The 21,689-nt window shown below is 41.7% G+C and overlaps 1 protein-coding gene across 2 annotated transcripts in view; it reads left to right on the forward strand.

Moving 5' to 3' along the window:
* Window positions 1-773: 773 nt before the first annotated feature.
* pak5 (p21 protein (Cdc42/Rac)-activated kinase 5) overlaps window positions 774-21,689 on the forward strand; it is a 47,379-nt gene continuing 26,463 nt past the window's right edge. The window contains exons 1-2 of one of the 2 annotated variants that reach the window (XM_088403109.1): window positions 774-1,305; window positions 20,427-20,650. In XM_088403109.1, coding sequence (XP_088259235.1) covers window positions 20,447-20,650 — 204 coding nt within the window. In that variant the 5' untranslated portion in view covers window positions 774-1,305; window positions 20,427-20,446. The remainder of the gene's footprint in view (window positions 1,306-20,426; window positions 20,651-21,689) is intronic. The other variant, XM_088403110.1, reaches the window with a different exon arrangement.

Consider the following 21,689-nt stretch of genomic DNA (forward strand, 5'->3'; position numbering starts at 1 on the left):
CCCTCGCATCCTTATTAGATTAGCCGACATGCTAACTACAAAAATGTCATAAATGACAGAGAGTCTTGGAATGCTTCAACTTAATGCTTAGTGGGTGAACTTTAATTGGATAAAAACATTGGAATTGATTTTGAGCGATGAACGTTAAATAGTTACCATAGAGTAAGCATAGGTAAATACAAAATGAGAATGGAAAATTAAATAGTCAACGAATGAATGAAAATCCTAACTGCAATGAATAAAAATTAGAATTAAAATGAACTTTTGTACGAAAAACAAAAGCAAAACATTTGCATCTTGTGTTAAAAATGTGAAATTGAAATAAAAATTAAATATTTGTATGAAAGGTCCTAATAAACAATGTCGATTCGAACCAAAACCACAATTTAGCTCAAAACTAGAAAATAATATAAAACAAATAAATAAAAACGCGAATGCCAAGCTAAATGAACACTGAATTAATTACAAAACTTAAATGACTCAATATTGTTAATTGATTGAACAGCCTTTAATTAAGTGTGAGCCTTCCCCAGTAAAAAATTCCTAAGCAGCTTTTGTTTAAGAGAAAATTACTTTTTTTTTTTTACATATAAATATTATTTTTGATGGTTTTTCAATGACGCTAACATAGTTAGCTACACCTGACGTCACTTATTTGCGATTGGTTGGAACTGATCTCATTACGGACTCTTTAATGGCACTCTCACAGTACACCACGAGATGGCGCCGTCATCATTTCAGTGACGTCACACTATCACGCTCCTCTACTTTCATCACGCTTCTTGTCGTTTATTCACGCCCCGCTTTGAGCCAAATGCCATTTTAAAGGCAGACGCTTACGATCCTTTTGAGTCGAATTGTATGCCTTCGGGTGATTAAAGCTTAAATTTAAAACCCGAACATGCTAATTGGCAGTGACGTCACCAGTAAACCCAGTTAGCACCGCTAACGTAATTGCAACGGGGCGGTAGCATCGCGCTAACGTTAGCACGACAAGAGCTGCTGACGACATGAGCGAAACGATCCGCGTTTCCGCTTAGGGGAAGAAGGCTTCCCCGCGACCGAGAGGGTGAGCATTATCCCCGGGCTTGACTCAGGTGCACCTCGGCTTCCTCCCCCGGTGCTCTCCGCCCCTCCGAGCGGCCCGGATGTGGCGCACAGGAGCAGAGCAGCTCCCGGAGAGCCAACATGGCGCCGCTGGCTCACGCGTAACGCCGCCCGCCGCCGCTCTCGCCGCAACCGCATAAGGAAGGAACCGGACAAAGCGACGGGAAATGTGAACTCTTCCACCCCGGCGACGAGCAGGTGAGTCCCGGGTTGTTTTTTGGTTTGCATTTGGAGCTGCATTGAATGGCAGCTTGATGTTGGTGGCGGAGGAGGAGGAAAGGGGGGCAAGCGAACGCTCGCCGCCGGGAAAGGCGAAGCTCTCCTCGGCTTATTGCGTTCGAACAACCGGGGTTTGCCTTGGGTCGGACCGGGCCGCCGCGTCGCCTTCATGCGGGAAGGGAGCTGTCATACGCGGGGCGGGAGCGTGTGTTGTTGTCATGGCTGTCAGCATCGGCCGCTGTCCTTGGTAGTGAAGCGGGTGGGCATCACACACACACACCCCAGTCTGGATGGGAATGCGTGTTTTTGCAGTATTTTGCATTCGATTTTCTCGCTCCTGTCGAATGCATTTCAATTCCACCCGTTTCAGCTTATTTTGCGCTCTATACTTGCGTGATGCGTTCATCCCATTCACTGCTACTACTCGTGTATTTCTGCAACACTATTCCTGTGTGACATGCATGAAACATGCTATACGCACGCACGCTCAATCTTCACTGCGTGTTCATGTAGGACAGGTGAATAAAAGGTGGCAGATGGCTGCTTTTCAAGTTCACTGTGGCTGTAGGATTAGAATGGTGTAGTGGAGAGGAAAATTAAAAGTGTTCATCTTGCCAGGGTCCCCCTCCCCTCCTCACCCACTTGCTAAGCTCATAATCGACCCCGGATGCAAACACCGGCCTAATGGAGGTAATAATAACAAAACAACTCAAGCGCTGGTTGGATCGGTCAATTGTTTGATTTGGGGTTTCTTTTGTGGCCCCGGAACGTGATCTTGTGTTTCCTCAGAGTGGAAACAAGGTTTTTGATGTATTTCCTCAAATAGTGGATGTCTGGCTTATTGGCACCAGGTGAGTCATTCCACTTAAAACAAACACCTTCAGATTGACCAAATCATTTTGTCATTGTGAAAAAAAATCTTTACTTTGCTTCATTTTGCTAGTCTAATACCCACTTGTTAGCAAATATGAGACAGACATTTTTGTTATTATATTTGAAAGGTAAATATTCCAAAGTAGTTTGAGCAACGCTCATATTACCCAAGCTAATCGGTTTTGAGGCCAATCATTGACATCTTTCCCGCGATTGGCTGCCAAACCTACTGCCCATGACAGCTGGGATAGGCACCAGCAGGCCTGCGACCCTAATGAGAAGCGGCTACAGAAAATGGATGGATGATTGACATCTCTTTGGTCAAACCCTCTGTCTCCGATTGGTTGCTCTTCCTCAGGTACAGTGGTTTCCCAAAACTCAAATTAGAGGTGCAAGATCGAGCCAGAGCGTTGTGAGTTTTTTTAATTTTCTTGATAGTTAACCTTTAACCTTTAAAATGCAATGCAGTGGGGGGGGACAACACAATTAGGTTATTTTTCAAAATCATTGGGCCATACTTGAAAGTCTTTCAGCCAAAATGTTTGTTTTTGTGTTTTAATGAGATGAAACCATCGATTGTGTCAGACGTATCGATGGCAACTCACACAAGACACCAACATGCCGCCCCCTCGTTGACCATAAATTCAAGTGTGACATATGGCGCCGTTTAATCAACGTAACATGATACGGTCGTTAAACCTGGGCGCACACTCGCATGTTCTCGGGCACTCGCTAATGACCGCTAACAACATTCTGAGTCCTACGATATGAAGCTGCTTTGATATCTTGTAAAAATGATATGTCTTGGTTTCTGACCAAAAGCAGACAACAACTTTTTTCGGTGAAAGGAAACCTGTCACACACTCATATTTGAGGGGAAAAAAATGAAAGAAGAGAGGAAGAGAAATAAATTTGACGGCTAAATAATTATTTATGGACTAAGAAATGTGATATGAGCAATGTTTTTTTTTTCTTAGCGTTTGCCCATATCTGTATGAACGTCGTCGTTTCGTCATTTTCACCCCCACCAATTTGTTTTCTACTCAAAAACTGGGCTGTGCTGAATAAGTGATGCAGCACTTACTAGAATAGAATAGAATAGAATACCTGCATTGTCATTGTATATTTGGTATAGAACGAAATTGGGACCGCTGCTCCCAATGGTGCTTATCAATAATATGAACATTAAATATAATAAATAATTTAGGAATATAGAATAAACGGAATAGAAATTATAGTTTCACAAGAGTGCTATCGTTATTTTCGCTGTGTTCTTGATTATGTCTGATCGTCACAATAAAATCATGTATACTCTTCAATAAACATACGATTATAGTTAGTTTAGACGTCCACTGTGGTGAATAAGAAAATCGGAGTCAAATAAGTATTAATGCAGAGAACAAAATTGCATCTGAAATGTAGCATGTAGCTTTAGAAAAGGTGAAATGGTCTGAACCACCCCAAATTTTTGGACTTGCAGTTTATGCTTCAGTGTGGCAAATTCAGTGCAGTTAAACTCTTCACACTGGAGATTTACATAATGATCAGAGCTCCAGGGAATGCCACAGCCTACACGAATAATATGGTTCATAAGCAGTGTTCAACCTATCATATTCTGCAGACTGTGTCATTTCTCCCTCGCTTTTGGATACTTAGCAATCATCTATTTTTGGTGTCCTTGATTTCTCACTAAATTACATAAGATGGAGTCACACGGTGAATAATTTAAGGTGGGGGGAGGAAGTCGGCGGTTATGCCGCCACTGCTGCCGTTACATCATCCATATAGTGCTTACCTGTCACACTTTGGAGCCTCTCCCAAAATTCAGCTGCTAGTCTAGCGTTGCTTGCTCGGTTTCTGCAAATTAGGCCTCAACCTTTACAAATGACACTTGGAAAGGGCGCCGATTGCCTGGCGAGGCAGATGAGGACACGGGAGCTTGTAAGGCCCGAAGAGGATGGCGGGACAGGCGGCCTTGAATTTCCGCGCTTCACGTTTGGGCCTATAAAGATCTAGCGAGACTATTTTTCAAATTAGTTTCAAATTAGTAAGCAGACTGGCGTTGACAAAGTTCAAATGTGAATCCGTGCTGAAATTTGTTCAAATGTTGCTTTCGGAGACTCGCATTCATGCAAACAAGAGAGCTGCATTTTGGGTCCAAAACAAGCGCTGCGATGTTAGCGTGCTAGCGCTAAACGAAAAGCACGATAATACGGGTGGAAGCCATTTTGAAGTTTTCATTTTTTTTAATGCCGTACCTCAAGAGAATGCTGATGGCAATTTCCATCACCCCCCCCCCCCCCCCCTCGACACGCACACACACAGAAGGACTTAAGCTGCATACTTCCATAGAATTAGAGACACATAACCTAAATCCTCTTCACATTTCTCCACTCAATGAGGCTGTTCTAGTTCTTCTGCCAGTGTGTGCATGTGCATGCGTGTGTGTGTGTTGCTGAGGGAGCCCAGTGATGCCTGAACATCCAGCTCTGCCTTGGGGCCTTGGAGCAGCGCATCTGCCTCAGCTGCTCGACTTGCCTGACCCTTCAGGCTCAGGCAGGCCTGTTCCTTTATTTATATATATTTATGTATTTTTTTGTCAGCTGGTGAATCGTGCAGTGTTAGCATGCTTTTTTGTTGTGTTTCGTGTACGCAGACGTGACCAGTCCCGACCGGCTTGATTTTTTTTGGTGTGTGTTTAGCGATGTTTGTACATGTGTATTTTTGTCCGCCAGTCAACGGTGTTGTTTCTTGTGCCACCACTCGACCTGTTTTATATATTTTGTATTTTTGTAATAGATAAAATGAAGCTTTTTTTTTTCTTTTTTTTAAAACATAGTCAAATCCACATAGTCAAATTTTCAAAATCAAAGACTCAAGTCCCAGGGGCCAGATCTGGCCCGTCACATCGTTTCATGGAGTTTGCAAAATGCTAATTAGGACTTCAATATTCTACCTAAAATGCCAAATTTGCATTTTGTCTTCAATTTTTATACAGTTTTGATGAAAGAAAAATCATTTTCTGTTACCAATAGCCCTTTTGAACAGTTTTTACTCGCCTCTGATTTTCAAACTAGGTAAATCTGTGACGATCATACATAAAAAGGTTTTGACAGGCAGAAGGCAAGAAAAAAAATTTCCATATCGGAATAAGTGGTGTTTGATTGAAAGATGGCAGCGGCGTTCTTTCGGCTCATTAAATAAAGAGCGGAGATTAGGTGTTTTTGTTTTTTTTTCTCAAATTTTGAATTTTCTTGTATTTTTGTGCAAGGCTCCACCTGGTTTGTTTTCATGTCAACGGACTTGACCAGTGGCCGTCTAATTCCAGATTAATGTCCTTTTAAAGCGATACCTGTTTGGAACGGGCCAACCCGAGAAAGCCAATTGCTCCCGTGTCTGCGTTCTAGCTATCGGTGAAGCTGAGTAAAAATTGATATTTGACGTTTATAATCGTCAGTGTTAACCTTTGTGGATGAATATGTAGACTGTAACCACGCCCAAAGCAAACTTCTCCAAGGAGGAGAACCAGTTCAACAGGCTAAATGTGGGATGAACGTCTCTTTAAAGCAGGAATCGGTTCAACACACCTCCTATATGGAAAACTACTTTGCGCTATAGTCTCACGCCTACTTGATAAACAACTACAGTGCTGCTCAGCCTCTGGCTAAGTAATGTTCGGAAAGTTTAAACTGTACTCTTAAAAAAGAGGTAGTCCACTTATTTGGCAATTTTTGAATAACAAGTTTTTTTTTTCTAGAATTTGATGTTGAGGTAATTATTGCCACTTGGCTGTTTATTACAAATGACATCATGGAACGACGAGCTTGACGGCGCGCATGCGACATCGGCATCCAGTCAGAAGCATGTCCCGAGTCGGGACCAGCAAGCCAGACCATAAAAAGGAAATAGAAACAATCCATATTGGACTCCTTGTACTTTGCTATAAAGAAAATATTTAATACTAAAGTGCAACCTCTACACAAACGAACACATAAACAGAATAAACACTCATGGCTTACTAAACATAGGCAGTAGCGTGCGTTATCAACATAAATGATAATACACTATAAATATGAGCTTACGTTGTCATTCACTACGTCACCGTAACGAGCTGAATGACGCACAGAGAACGTAAAATAGGAAACGGAAATGCAACGCGACCCGACAAATTAAAAGCATGCATTTCAAAATAAGATAGAAAACTTCACGAACTCTAACGCTTGAAGAATTCTTAACATAGTTATTAACTAATATTACTTAGTTATTTGATGAATACAGTACTATAATGTACATTTTTGCTTTTTTCAATTTTTTTCCATTTTTGTAGATTTTTCAAATTATTTTTTATTTTGAAATATTTTTAATTTTTCCTGAAAAAAAAACCCCGCGAAGTACTGAGACCGCAATATCTGAGATCGCGAAGTAGGAGGGATCACTGTATACATAACTATATTTATACATGTATATCTTTCTTAAAATTTTACTATGCATTTCTTAAACTTGCGTTCAATTAATATGCTGCTAGTAGTTTGTGCATTTGGTTCCATTGCCATAGCAACTTTGAACCAAACCTTCAATGTAAATGAAAAAAAGGAACAAAACAAACAAAACAGGGGTGCCGGTATCTCCTGAACTGTGATTGTTCCTTGTACCATTACACCCTTAATAGATTTTTATTGTGTTTGTTCTCAGGAAATTCATTCAGTGGCTCTTTAGTGCTGGTAAATTGATTGCTACATGTGTTCAGGCACCATAAAAACACATCCGAGGTCAGCGTCTTTATCTTCTGCTCTACTAAGCGTGACACAAATGCAACGTTGGCCTTTTTTTTTTTTTTTCGAAATTCAAATTTCCTTGTTTTGCTCGCGGAGGGAATTGGAGTGGAGGGAGAAACGCGTGATGAAGACTCACGCATCCTGAAGGAATCCTCAGCGCAGACGCTCTTTTGTTCTGCGCTTTGAGATCAGTCAGGTGGAATTGCATCAAAGCAAGCTTGAATAAGGACATTCATTATGGCGCTGCGTGATTCATTACAAACCCCTGGCTCCGTGCCCACCGGGTGGGAGTTGCTACAAAGGAAATCGTGTGGTCTTCAGAGTTACTTACGGCTTTTCCGCCTTACCTGCGTCTTCCGACACGGGGTCGGGGGGGGGTGCTTTGACATTCAAACAACCCTCGTCTCACATCGTACAACGCTTTCGTGCTTGGTTATCGGAGATGAGATGTTCTGAAAATGTCACCTCCTCATTATAGCGAGCAAAATAATCAGCGTTCACCATAACGCTGAAAAAAAATTCCAAAAATATAGGAGCTTACTAGGAAAGATTGAAGATTGTGGATAAAACTTTCAGCAATATAGAATACTGGTGGAAAAGATGTCAACATTAAACTACACGCGTGTAAAGAAAAATATGCACACGGCACTTTGAGGCATTTGGCTTATCGTGCCTACAACCGTTGTTGTGCTCCCGTATCAAGCCAAAGAGTTGTCATCCGGCCTAAATATAGCCCAGAAGCCGGACCGTCACGTAGATAAGCGCGCGTGGATGTGTTGTGACACTTTTTACATCTTAATGTATACCGACAAAACCTCAGGCTTTTTCCGTTAAGATGCTGACACGGAATACCGCCGCCGGGTAGGGTACCGGGACCATGATGCTCCGATGACTGTTTGGCATTGGTTGCTAAGCGACATAACAAGTAGTTGTCTGGTGCTTTTTCGTAATGAAAGAAGTGGATTTAGTAATTTAGTTTATTTAATTTCAAGCTAGCATTTTTGTAGTTTCAAAAAACTAGAGTGATGCTGTTTTATGGCAAGATGTTAGATTAATACACAGTACCAAACTAATTTTCCTGAATTGGATAGTATTATCGACATTATGGAAAAATATTACCGTAATTGTATTCCGTGAACAAAGCAATGCCAGTCAAAACAGAATATTTTGACTGGGACTATACATTATCTGAAGCTATATTATCAGTTGAAAGCTGTGCATTATCAAGAGTTAATAGCTTGAAATTGGGATTTCTGGCCAATAAGCTCCCTCTTCCAATTGTTTCTTGTCCAGGTGTTTCGTGTTGGCTCGTGTTGCTGTTGATGTTGTTTTGTCAGTTCCTCATTGTGAGTTGTACCATCTTTTCTGCACTATAAGTATTATAAAGCACACCTTGAATTAATGGCCCGTTTTAAAACTGTTTTCATATTTCTGGCGCAATGCATAAGGCACATAGAATAGAAGCCACAGTAGTGGCTAGGCTTGTGTTATGCATCCACTAGATGGAACTGCGCTAAAGGAAACATCAACAAAATAATCAGAAAATTTGAGTCTAGTCCTTAGTTGTAATTTTATTCATGAATTTGTGTGACTTTGTATACAGTCTTCAACCTTGGTTTTTAGATTCCTTCTTCTCCGGTCTCCCTGCATTTGGGTCCACAACCCCGACGTCTCTCACCAACCATGCCAGGACATAGCAATGAATGAGTCAGACTGTTTCAATTTGGAGGCTTTTCCAAACATTTGACCGGTACCGTACAAATGCCTATACATAATAAGTGCGTAAGTTGGCGCACCGTTTTGCTAAGTGCAGTGCGAAAAGGCTTTTCTCAGTTTGAACACGTAAACCTTCTCTCTGCACGAGTGAGTGAAGATTATACTGTATCTTGAAGACCTTGTGATGGTGCTAATGACGTAGCAAAAATTGTTAGCACAGATGTGGCGGCTGAATAGATGAAAGTGGTTATCCAGTGACACAGCTGTGCCCTCTTTGATGCCTGGGCATGAAACAGCAGGAAATGAGCGCCGCTAAGGGACGGCAGTACACATAAAAAAAGGGGGGAAAAAAGATGCACGCTGACGTGCGTGGCATGCTAGTGGCGCTCTGTAACCAGCAGCTGCACGCTCATCAAGTCAGCCGCCCATTACGTCGAGTGCTAGCGTTGTCTCTTTCCGTCTCCATTGCTCTTTCTCGCACTCATGCTTTTAGCACTCGGTGTAAAACAGCTCATTTTTCTGTTAGCGTGAGGGTGTGAATAAGTGTTCGAGTCGTAGCTGATTTTGCATCATATTAGCATTAGCGCGAGAGAGTGATTAAGAGTTCAAAATTGTGTTTGCCGACCAGCTACAATGGAGCTGCTAAGGTTGCCTACGACCAGAGTCCTTTCTCATCATTCAAACAATGTAAAAAAATTCTAATAAATCATCTAGTTCTTCACGAGTCCCTTCCATGCTACTTACAGCCGCTCAAATTGGAAAAAAATCAAAATGACTGACGGAATAGTGCCTCCATAAAATTCTTCTGCCAAATTTTCTGACTATAAGGTTCACTGGATTATAAGACACAGTTTTAATGAACCGGTCTATTTGGGGAAATTCACATTTTTACAATTTGTATGTGGGGAAAAAAATTACATATATTTACAATTTTTATTCAACTTCAGTTTGACAGAAGGTTGATCTAATCCATTTTGACCTCATTTATAGCAACATTTCCATAATAAATTTCAAATAATCACATTTTCCTCAACTATTTAGATTTTTTTAGCTTTTTACTGATATTTGAGTAAAATCTTAGAATTCATGTACGATTACTATAGATTAAATCCATTAAGCGTCACTTCTTTTTATCTTTATGGGCTTTATTCTGACAAATAGCACTCTTGTCATCTCACACAGATTTGCCTCATCACTGTAACCAATGCTGGACTTCAAATTTGCGAGGTTCATTTCCATGAGCTTATTTCAGCAAGACACGGAATGAGATGACCTGAGATCATTTTTGCATTTACTGCACATATTCGTACGTCGCCCCTACGCTTCTTTTTGTCTATTCAGTTAGGATTCGCACACTTTGGTGCACGCAACGGCGCAGGGACGCGACATGGCCCTAATCCCGACGTGTTATCTCGGCGCATCGGTCGTGTTAAGTCATGTGGACCGGTATGAGTCTGCCGCTCCGATGAGAACATCTCTGCTGGGAACCTCAGGGTCAAATCGGGCCCGTAGCTCCATAGTAGTAGTCATAAATGTTATATTCCAAATCAGCGATGGAACTGCTCTTTGAAAAAGTAGCGTAGCTAATCGGGGATGGTACTACCCCAGACGCATTATTAAGGGCGTTCGGAGGCTTTCAGAGTTCTGTTTTATGACGGGTTTGTCCTCAAGTGATGCTCCTTCCTACTGCACGCGATGAATAATGTACGTCGGTTCACGACGCTTCCCAAAATAACTCTGAAAATAAGTCACAAGACGCCCGCCCGGAAAAGCACTTTTTTTCAAGGCGGGCAAATGTCAAGAACCGTCCAGATTCCAAAGCATCCCCCATCAAAGCAGCTCGTCTCTTCCGGGTTTGTCAAGCCGTCAAAGTGGAAGCGAGCTCGACCCACCTGAGCAAAGCGCAGCTGGAGTAGTAACAGCCGGCGGGTGGCCTTGGAGTGCCCTTTGAAGGCGACTGGCTCTCTGCTCACCTCGGCTACCGCTTGAGTCATAAATATTTCCCGCCGCTCGTGTTTATGGAGCCGGCAAGGATTCAAAGAAGCTCTTTTCGCGCACGGAAAAATGCACTTCACCTTTAAATGGCACTTTGAAGAGACGTTTTAGCGAAAATCTGACCAAGAAAGAGCGAGTAGATTTCTTGGTGGGAACTGGGCTTTTCTTGATTTCTTTTTCTTAGTTGTTTGAAAAATACAATAAGGATGATTCAAATTAAACCTATTACTTGATGATAACTTTTGTCTGTACTTGGTACAAGCAGCATCCACTTCAACCTGAGGGCCTGGAAGGGGGCTCCTCCCACCTGTGGTCCCTTCTGAAGGTTTCTGATTTTCCCCAAATTGGGGTTTTTGATGTTTTCCTTCCCCTTCTGGGAGCTTTGACAGGGGGTGCTGTTGTGTACCTTACACCGAAAAATGTCTCTGTATGACTTCTTTTTTCAAAAGAAGTCTCCACATGACCTCTTTTCATCTGTGAAGCCCTTTGAGACTTCAAATAAAATTTGATTGATTAATTGATAACTGTGAGGAATCTTAGGGTTCTTCAATATGGCGTCAATCCTATTTATGCAACAATAGTTTGTACTGCCGATAGTTTGGTGCTGTAGTTTAAACTGCTTTTTTTTCCTGAGTTGGTTGATATATGCAACTAAGCTTTTGTGTTTGTGTTGTTTATTTTACTAAGATTCTGCAATGTCTGAAGCAATGTCGTATCCCAGCTTGGTTTGAAGAGAAATGCTAAATCATTTTGAAACTTCCATGTCCCAGTTATTGTCTTGCTCAAAAAAGCTAAGCATGGCAGTAATGCTAAGTCAAATTTCAAAAGATCATTCGGGAAGTCTCCTGGTTTCGCAGATCAAAATGGCTTACGCCTGCAGAGTCGTAAACTAAGGTGTAACCGTCAGCAATGATTTCCTATAAATTTCAAACCATCAACAACACGACTTGAGAACAGAAATCACTTGAATGTTCGTACAGTTAGCGCTTCAAACGTTAGCTCTGACTTTCAGTCATAGAATAACAACCTAAAAAAAAAAATCTTGTCATAAAAACGTCACACTCTGTCGTAGGAAAAAATGGTCTTGTGGTGAGGAATTGCAGAATTGAAGCCCCACGTCTCCAGGCTTCAGGATTACTACACCCTGTGCTGCTCAAGATGGCAGTAATGTAGGTCAACAGGTATAAGCTTCCATTTACTGTCTGCGGATAAGGACAAGCAAAGTGGAAAGGGGAGGGGGGGTGGGGGGGGCTAAAAGGGGCTCCTACATAGTGGCGTTCTGATCAATGATTTATAAGTTTCAACATATCTGTTCAGAATAAGTCTGCGGCCTGTTTGGTCAAGATAACCTCAACGCTTTTGTGCAATGTTCTCCGGAAAACAAAGCCAGACGTCGCTTACGTATATATCTTCTGCCAGTCGCAAGCTCCTAGCAACCTCTAGTCAGCAACCAGATACACGCTAGCCGATTTGAATCAAGACTTTGGTTGTTAGCGTTTGAAAGCTGAAATTTCACCCAAATGGTGACGACGTGTCAACCATTTAGTTATCACACTACCAGGAGTGTGCCATCCATTGGCTAAATTACTCCGGCGCAACCCCAGTTGTCTTTATCTTCTCCGGCTCGTCCACAAGTGGACGGTCACGTGAACTTTTGCTCTTTCCAAAACGAGGTCACACCGGCGTTCTTCTTTCTGAGGATTAACGCAGCAAACGGCGAACAGAACATGCGGGGAAAATCCTTTGGGTGCGTCATCTGTCAAAGCTGACATTTTTTTTTTTTTTTCTGCTGGCTAACCTTGGCCGAGGCAAGAGACTGATTGTGTCAGTGCCACATTATCCTACTGCTGCTGGTTTAAACTGTCATAAATCTGATGGTTCCATTGACACGATTTTGTTTTTTGATAAGAGAAATTTTGCAAGAATCGCGGGTATTTTATAATTGTACAACACAAATCGGATTCCAGGAGAAAAATGGAAAGGTTATGAAATTAGTCAACGTTTTGAATAAATTATAAGGTACAGAAAATAAATTCATCTATACATTATGTTTCGGGATTTGGTCATGTGACATTCGCAAGCTGAACTGTGATTTGTTGTGAGGCCTTTTCAAAGCACATGTCATTTTTAGTGGACAACAAGTGGCAAAAATATGTTATATGCATTATTTGCACCAAGTGAGTAGTTGTTCATAAGAGAAGTCATTATATATATGTATATATAGCTCCAATTGCCTTGTGTGAAACAATTGTTTCGTAACTCCCCTACAAAAAAATGCACGCTGATTTGAAAATATATGTCCCATGGCAAAAATTATACGTCGCGAACGCAGGCAAACGATAGCACTGGTATATATATGTACAGTATACATACATGCGAAACATACTTTATACACAGCTTGTTTATGCCCTCCCGATAATAGAGAAGAGCACTGGCCTCCTGCTGACAACATGGAGGAATGGCTTCTCACCAGGCTATCAATAATACACGATTAAGTTAGGGCCTTACCGTAAGATAATGGGCTGAGAAGCAGGATGCTTTCAAAGAAACATGCTGCTTTAAGCTCAGAAAACCACCAGCAGGAACTGTTATTTTTCAAAGGTGGTGAGATGGCTAACCCCCCGCCCCACTAACAAGAATAATCACTTACTAAGAATACAGTACTTAATGTGTGGAACAAATGTCAAGCATTTTGGCCACGTAGTTGCAATTGGCATTACTACAATAACCAAATATTTGGCTGCTATTTTGATATTTATCTTAATCTTGTTTGAAAAAAGGTGTAATTAATTACAAGTAACAAAAACTGGCCTTTGTTGACTGATTGCTTTTCAGTTTAACCCCTGTGTACTCACTTACTATATTTTTGAAAATATTTTTTCCTCTCATTTTGTAAGCTGAAATTGTTCAGTGGCATCAGTTCTATCTATACATATGTAGGGTAAATTTTATTAACACCTACAAAAAAAATTGAAAAATGGTATGTTCTGTCGCCTGACAACGATACTTTAAGACATAGCCGTTAACTGGCCTCTACTGCCACCTACTGTCTTCATGTGAAACACAACAAAAAGTTTTGTTTGCTGACATAGTTTAACTGCCGCTCAACGGAATGTTACAAAAATCGCAGGAAAATCAATGTGATAAATCCTATTAAAATGCATCTAAAAAAATTGTAATTATAATGGTTTTATATGGTCCCAAATTTGGATAATGATTATATTTGTACACAAAATCTCGCACGTCCAGTTGCAATCACATAGAAATGTCAGAATCGTTGCATTTTGAAATGTTACCTGTTTTAATCATCTGCTGGAAATTTCAGTGTTTTCTTTTTCACACCGATTCATTCGTATCATTTAAAAAAAAAAAATCAAAGAAACTTCCATAATTGGTGACATCATGCCACCAGGGTTAATGTAATGCTCATTCGTAGAGTGACAACAATATGACACATTTGAGTTGAATGGGAAAATTCTATTTTGGTGTTTGTTTTCCACGGTTAATTCACCACTTAACCTCAGTTAGCACCGAATCATTCCAGGGTCTGGTAGGGTATCGTACAAATACATTAATCCCCTTGAATGAATGTGGAACACAAATGTATTTACAGTACAGTATTTTCTTGTCATCATTGGCTCTTCATTCACTTGTTGATCTTTACACACGCTCATGTAAACAAAGCTGCTATTACCCTGCAGCATTGCCGCTCGCAAAGATTTTTTTTATCTTTTTTTCCCCCTTGCTTTATTATTTCACTGGCAAATGGGTGGGTTATTGTGGACGAGGTCATGAAAATTAATATGTAAAATATACATCCTGGAGATACAAGTGTGGAATTGATTACTACCATTTTTATTTCCCAGCATTGGCCCTAATTTGAGCTGTACTGCCAAAAACAGAGCTTGTTTATGACCTCCCGATAATAGATTTTTTTTGTTTTGTTTTAATGAATTAAGCGGCCCTCTTGTATGACCCCCAGGTCATTTGTTGTTCACCTCTATCTTCTTCACTGTTATTAATCCATTAGCTGGCTAATCCTGACATTCACAAGTGACCAAAGTTATTTTTAATGTTGCTTATGGGGCTTCCGGAATGATCTTGAGCCTCTCAAGCAAGCGTGACAGATGTGGAAGCTGCATTTTAGCTGCCATATTTCGACTTGCCTTACTCTGTATTTAGCGCGCAGCTGCCCCTCTCACCGCCACCAACGACGGGCAAAAGACCCCGGGGCAAGACCCTCGAAGGTGGTGTACTGTATTTATAGCTCACACTTGCGGAGAGGGGTGTGACTGCTGCATGACCCTTTTAGCCATCAAACACATTTTCTCCTCGTGAAAAAATGATTGCACAGTCGGTGGCTTTAACGCCAGTGCTTCTCCTACCACCGACTACTGTATATGTTCAAATATATTTTTGAAAATGAACCAAATCAGGGGTCAGCAACCTGCGACTCCGGAGCCACGTGCGGCTATTTAAAAGCTTCTTCTAAAAGCTAAAGGCCGAACTTGCAACGTCAATAGGAAATACAGCGTGACCTTCTAGATAAAAAGCAGATATTTCAAAATAAGATAACGCAGAAAAGTTAACAACACAAACTGAAGTTCTTGATGAATTCTTAACACTGAATAATACCTGTTAGGGAACATGGATGGATGTCAGATGTTGGTTCGGTATGCTTGCTTTTTTTAATGAAAATGTAGTACATCCTCGCTTAACAAAAGCTGCTAACACACAATTATCTCTAGTGCGCTAGTATTATTCGTGATAAATCGTGTGATTGGTAAGGACATGGAAATGAAAACACTGTAAAAAAAATAATTAATCAAACAATCGACCAAATAATGGATAAAATAATCAATTATCAAATTGTTAGTTGAAGCCTTGTTTTATTGACAAGCTAAGCAGGTTGTGCTTTGACCTCATTGGGCAGACTCGGCAGCAGAATATGGCTTAATTTTTCATGATTTAAAGCCTTATTCCACATGCTTTTTTAATCATTCAAATTTGACACAGATGTTAACACTCTCAAAGGAACTTTACTGTTGAACTTGAGAGAGGTAGGAATGATATAGAACGTATCGATGCCCTTGATTTGTGGGGGATTTTGAGCGTATTTTGTTTTGAGGGAAGCCAAGAGAATTTTCCCGCATCAGGCCGGTACCGGAACTCCAGTATAGTTGCATTTCGATGCTCGTCGTGGCCCAATATCCCCGCAGCGCTCGGCGAGCTTCCAGGCTTTGTCGCGGCCGCCGGCCGGACCAGCTGTTTCATTCTTTGCTATCCATCTTATCTCCTCCGCCAGCCCATTTGTCCTCCACCAAAGAGGAGGCGAAGACAAGCCAGCATCAATTTGCCGCGAGCAGCATCCTCGCGCGTCACGTCCACAGGACTTGACAGTGCCAAGGTCGGAGGCTGCTCGGTTTGGGATGTGGCCCGGTCAGCCGGAGTTAGGCAAACAATGAAAGCGGAACGGGACGTGGCCGGGCTTTAGCTGTCTGGCTGCGCCTTGGCGTCGGCACTTTTTTTTTTTTTTTTTTGTATCTCACATTGGGAGTTATCAGAGCACGCAGGCACAAACGCGGTCGCTGGCCCGTCGTCGTAGTAACACCATCTCTCTTGGGGAGCTTCGAAGGGTCCGGGAGCTGACCTAAATCATCACCCCTCAAGGGATTCCGAGGCTCATTTTGTTTTGTGGTGGATAATGGCCCCATTAGAGGTGCGCTTTAACGTACATGTGACCAGGATCTGACTGCGTCCGACCCCACTTTCCATGGCGTGCCATCTGCACTTTGACCGTTTAAAAGACACTGGCCATTTGTTGCTAGGTAAGAGCAGCAATTCAACAATTTACACGGTAGCAACAATGCAACTTATGCAGTTTGTCCAAAAAAGTAGATTTGTGGCGAGTCAATTGCTCAAGATTAAGGAGCCTGGGCAGCGTCTCAGTGGAAAACATCCAAAATGTTTGTCCATTTTGAAATGAGGATATAACATTAAATGCGCAAAAGTTGAAGTTCTTTGCATATTTTCCAAACGAACTGTGCAAGGTGTGGCGTTTCCGGTGGTTGGAAAAAAAAGGGAAATGCCTGTGGAGACCGGAGAGGATGACAGATGGTTTGGAGGCAAATCAGCCTGGGAATCAGGATCTTTGCCCTGGGACGACTCAGCCCTTTTGCATAGTGTTTGTGTGCATTTTAGATTGAAAAGTGCATCTGAGAATTTGTGTCGGTTTGTGCATATCCCTTCATTCATCAATCTATAGCAGTGGTTCTCAATTGGGGTAAGATAACCCCTGGAGGTCCATAACGGCACTTCAGGGGCACATGAGATTTTCTCAGGTATTAGCAGATCTAATTTAATTTAATTTAATTGCCTGTAAAACTTCAAATTGGCTGTGTGCACAGTTCCACCAATGGACGATTCAGGCTTCATTAAAATAACATGCACGTTTTTGGAATAGAGGCGGTAGGCAAGGTTGCCCCCAAAAAACTATAAATCAAGCAGGAATCATAACTACAATACTCCATACTGCATTTAGTTTTCAAAATTAAAAAAAAAAAAGCAGTTTTACTCCATTAAATGATTTTTTTTTTCAAAGTAACAAGGTTAAAAGAACATGAGGATACGCACGACATGTGATTAACATTTAAAATGATCAGCAGCATTAAAATCCCAATGGCTAATTTAGCCCCTTAACCTCTGCACGCATCAATCAGAGCCTTTTGAGAAACAAAGTCATGGCAACCGGCTTTCGCCTTTGCTTTTCTTCAAAAAGACAGCTGACATAAAACCCGGTCACGCTCTTTTATACGTCTGCCGTATATTACGTCTTCTTATGACTGTGTGACATTGTTACTGTGTGGCGCTATAACGTTAAGTGCGAAACGTGAGAGGCTGCCTATAAATAACACCTTAAGCGCGGCTGACATTGCATGGCGGGTCTTTCCTCCCCAAGGAGGTTCTTCCTCAAGGCCTCAACACTTCTCCTCATCACGTGCGGGCTCAGTGAGACACGGGCTACGACTCCGCGCCTCGCCTGGCCGTATCCTAGCGCTTGAGCCTTTGTCGAGACAATTTAAGCCCCGTCAAGCTTTTGGTAATCCAAAGATGGGGCCGACGAGGTCAGGGGTCTGCTGTCTTTGTCGCGGCTACCCCACAGGCCGCCGCCATCGGATTTTGTTGCGGGTCTTTTTCAAATATTGCTCAAAAGATTTAATGAGCTAGTGCGCAGGTGTCAAACTCAAGGCCCGGGGGCCAGATCTGGCCCGCCACATCATGTCATGTGGCCCGCGAAATGCTGATTACACTTCCAAGTTTCTGACTGAAATTCCACATTTGCACGTTGTAAACTGTACATTTTTAAACAAAGTTGGTTTTGTCACCAATTCCCCTGTTGAAATGTCAAAACAAGACATTTAAAAACATTTGCTTTTACTTTGGAAAGCAGTGATTCATATTTTAGCCAATTTCGGGATATTACAGGCCTTTTTAAGTAATCTTGATTAATTAGCATACTTCGCATTAAGGTTTATTTTGAAGATGGTCATTTAGTTAGTTAAAAGCTTGTTACTGTCATGCTCAGCATGAACACTTGTTGCTTTTGTTAGCTTGACTTCTATTGCATTTGGGGAATGCAAACTGTTGCACTGCCGTTGCTTTCAGCCTGGTCACGGTTGGCCCTCGGGTTGGCAACTCTAATTACTTATCGAAATGATCTGCGTGTCAATATTCCAACTTGCGGCGGTCACCTTGTGCGGTGCCGCCGCTAAAATTGGAAACAAGGTTTGCGTGGTCTTGGAGTCATGCCGGTAGCTCTGGATGTCAGCCCATATTGCGGAAGATTGCGCAAACATTAGCTTTGGTTTCTACGCTGCTTGAAAACGAGGCTTGTGGAGAGTATTTTCATGGTTGTACTTGTTTGCAAATTTGGATAAAAATGTTCATATTTGTCGCGATTATTTTTGATGTACCCCATACGCCTCAGTGACACCTGACTCGCAACATCGGCTGAAGCGTCAATGCTTCCTCAAGGCGACTTTTGCACTCAAATATGTGCGCCTCTTTGATCCGAAATTAAGTGTTCCCCCAAGACCACAGTAAGTGTGTTTTTTTTTTTTTTTTGTCGCAAAAGCCTTGTGAACACTCCTTCTCACCACGCTTACTCCCTCTTTCTTGTCATCCTTTTATTCCGCTCTTTTGCCCGTTGAAGTAGCTAAATTGGTCCAGCTAGCTCAGCAAAGGAAACGATCGCAATTCCCAGAATCGATCTTTTTCTTAGTCAAATGTAAAAACCTTAAGTGGAACTCTTCTTAGTTTGAATTTGGTCTTGATTGTAGAAGGTTCTAATACAGTATAGTTCCTTCAATGCATTAGCATGTAAAATTAGGAAATTGAAACGTAACAATAGTGCCTATTAAGTCATTTAGCCTGAGCTAGCTTGCTAGACTTAGCGTGAAAGGTGCTTTGAAGCACCACAGTTAACTTTCTGATTTCTTTCGAGCACTTTATTTGCAGTCTGGTCATGATTATCTTGACGACACAGTTAAAACACCATGAGACACATATTTTCAGACTTTCCAAGTGGAGCTATCCAGTAATACAATGCAGAAAAAGAAAAAAGGGGATGCTACAAGTATAACTCTGAGAACAATGGCTCCTAGAAAGAGAAAAACAATGAAGTCCTTTCACAGTGGACATCATGACATTTTGTCCCAGGGACACCACGCATTTCATGTGACTCTCATAGCTCACTCTCAGTCCCAATAGAAGCAGTAAAATCCCAAGTTGGCATCATTTGTCTGACATTTTGTTCCTTCACAGTGGAAGGAGTTTAGTTTTTTTTTTTTTTTTTTTCCTCTATCTGCTGTTGAACTTACATAACCAAAGTAGACTTGTTCTTTTCTGGCACGGTTAGACACTTGTTCTTTTCCTTGCCTGGTTTATACCCTGCGGCATTGTTGCAACTATAAAATACATAATAATGCATTTAATTTGGTCTCTGCATCACCAACCGAACCAGGGATATTTTACAAAACGAATAATTGCGAGTTAAAACCGTATTTAATGGCATCAGTCATATCATGATAGCTCTTCGCATTAGCAAATTAGTTCCAAGCTATGTGCAGAAATTTGAAAGAGCGGTATAATGATACGCGTTAGTAAAGCTGGCAACAAGTTGGAAGAGGTTACACAAGCAGTACACCGGCATTAGCAGAGCTCGCAGAAATCCAAAGAGATGTATTATGACAAGCATTAGCAAAGCTAACAACAAGTTGGAAGCAGTTACACAAGCAGTACCCCGGCATTAGAGAAATCCAGTAGAAATTGAAACGAAGGAATGAGGTAGCAACTCGGAGCATTAGCAGACCTAGCATAAGTGTCGAAAGCGATACTGAATTTAGCTGCAATTCATCACAAGGGCAAGGGCCAGCAGCGGTCATGTTCTGCAGAAAGTGACATCTAAGAAAGCAACATACCAATGGCGTCAGCAGAGCAAGCGACAGTCAAGTGATAGCTTTAGCTAAAAAGCTAAAAAAATCAAATAGAACTTTAAACTCTCATCAACACGCTCCGATTTTTTTCCACGCATTACCAGCGCTATCTATCAACTGTCATGTAAAAAGAGACATCAAACTTAGCAGGGAACTGGCAGTAGCATTAGCAGAGCTAGCGAAGGTCCAGTCAAAAATGACATCAGACGTAGCAACGCGTGACGCATTGGTCCTTCTTTTTCTACAGGTTTGTCAGGGTTTTCCAGCATGTTCGGTAAGAAGAAGAAACGGCTGGAGATCTCGGCCCCATCCAACTTCGAGCACCGGGTCCACACGGGCTTCGATCCGCGGGAGCAGAAGTTCACCGGGCTGCCGCAGCAGTGGCAGAGCCTTCTGGCCGACACGGCTAATCGGCCTAAGCCCATGGTGGACCCCTCCTACATCACCCCCATCCAACTTGCACCCATGAAGGTAGGGAAGGGGGTCGCGGGGCTCCAGCCACACCCTAACGTTTCTTACCGTTTAAGCACCTGTTTACTCTTCCAGTTTGACCTCTTGGGATTAAGCCGTGTGATTCTAATCTTTATCTTTTCAAAGGATACATTTTCACTTGAGCATGTCTGCTTCACACCACGCCAGTCCTACACTTGTTCCTTTGTTTTCTCCAATACCATCTGGCCATCTCACACTATTGCATCACTTTTAATATGCCCACTAATAATCACGTCCAAGTGAACCGCTTTAAACCTGCATTAAGATGATTATTGGTCGATGTTAAAGGTATAAATCGAGAAGTTGATCATCCGACTCTCATTTTCATACTGCCCGTCAGACCGACTTCTTTGTGGTGTCGGTCTCTATAAAATAAAACATAATTTGTGTAGGTATTGTGCTTCTTAAATGTATTATATGTTATCGTATCTGCTACGGTATAATTAGATAGCAGTTTAAAATAGGGGTGTCATATTAACAAATTAATTGAAATCCATTAATTATACTCAATTAAGAGTGAGTGTTCTTTAATTTCCACAAGTAAATTATTTTCTTTACCACGATTAAATCTGTTTTAATGCAAGGGGGTTCTTGTTGAGGGTTGGAAAACAAGGGTCAGTCACATTCTGAAGGGGACACCGATTGGCTGCCATTGTTTTTGGCATAATTTGAGAGGCTCCTGTTGTGGCTAGGAAGGCAATTTCAGCAGTCAGAGAAAACTTGAAAATAGAAGAGCACGTGAGAATTGTTGGCCTACAACACCTTTGATACAAGTACGGTGATATGCATTTGTTGTTCGAAGCTCAAGTTTAGCCTACCACATAAATGCAAAGCACGCAGCTAAAATTAGCAACAAACACAGCAATGTAGCAAGCCATAGCAAAGTTCTTTGCCAAATTTAACGCGGAAACACCCTTGCTTGAGCAGGTCTGCAACAGACAGGGTGCACATTTTTTTACTCATGGCAAATGACAAGAACGAATTGCACCATTTCTCCTGTAAAAGCAACTTTAGGGTT

This window comes from Hippichthys cyanospilos, chromosome 20 (genome assembly GCF_059441005.1).
Source record: "Hippichthys cyanospilos isolate Australia breed blue-spotted pipefish chromosome 20, RoL_Hcya_1.0, whole genome shotgun sequence".
In the NCBI taxonomy this organism is placed as follows: Eukaryota; Metazoa; Chordata; class Actinopteri; order Syngnathiformes; family Syngnathidae; genus Hippichthys; species Hippichthys cyanospilos.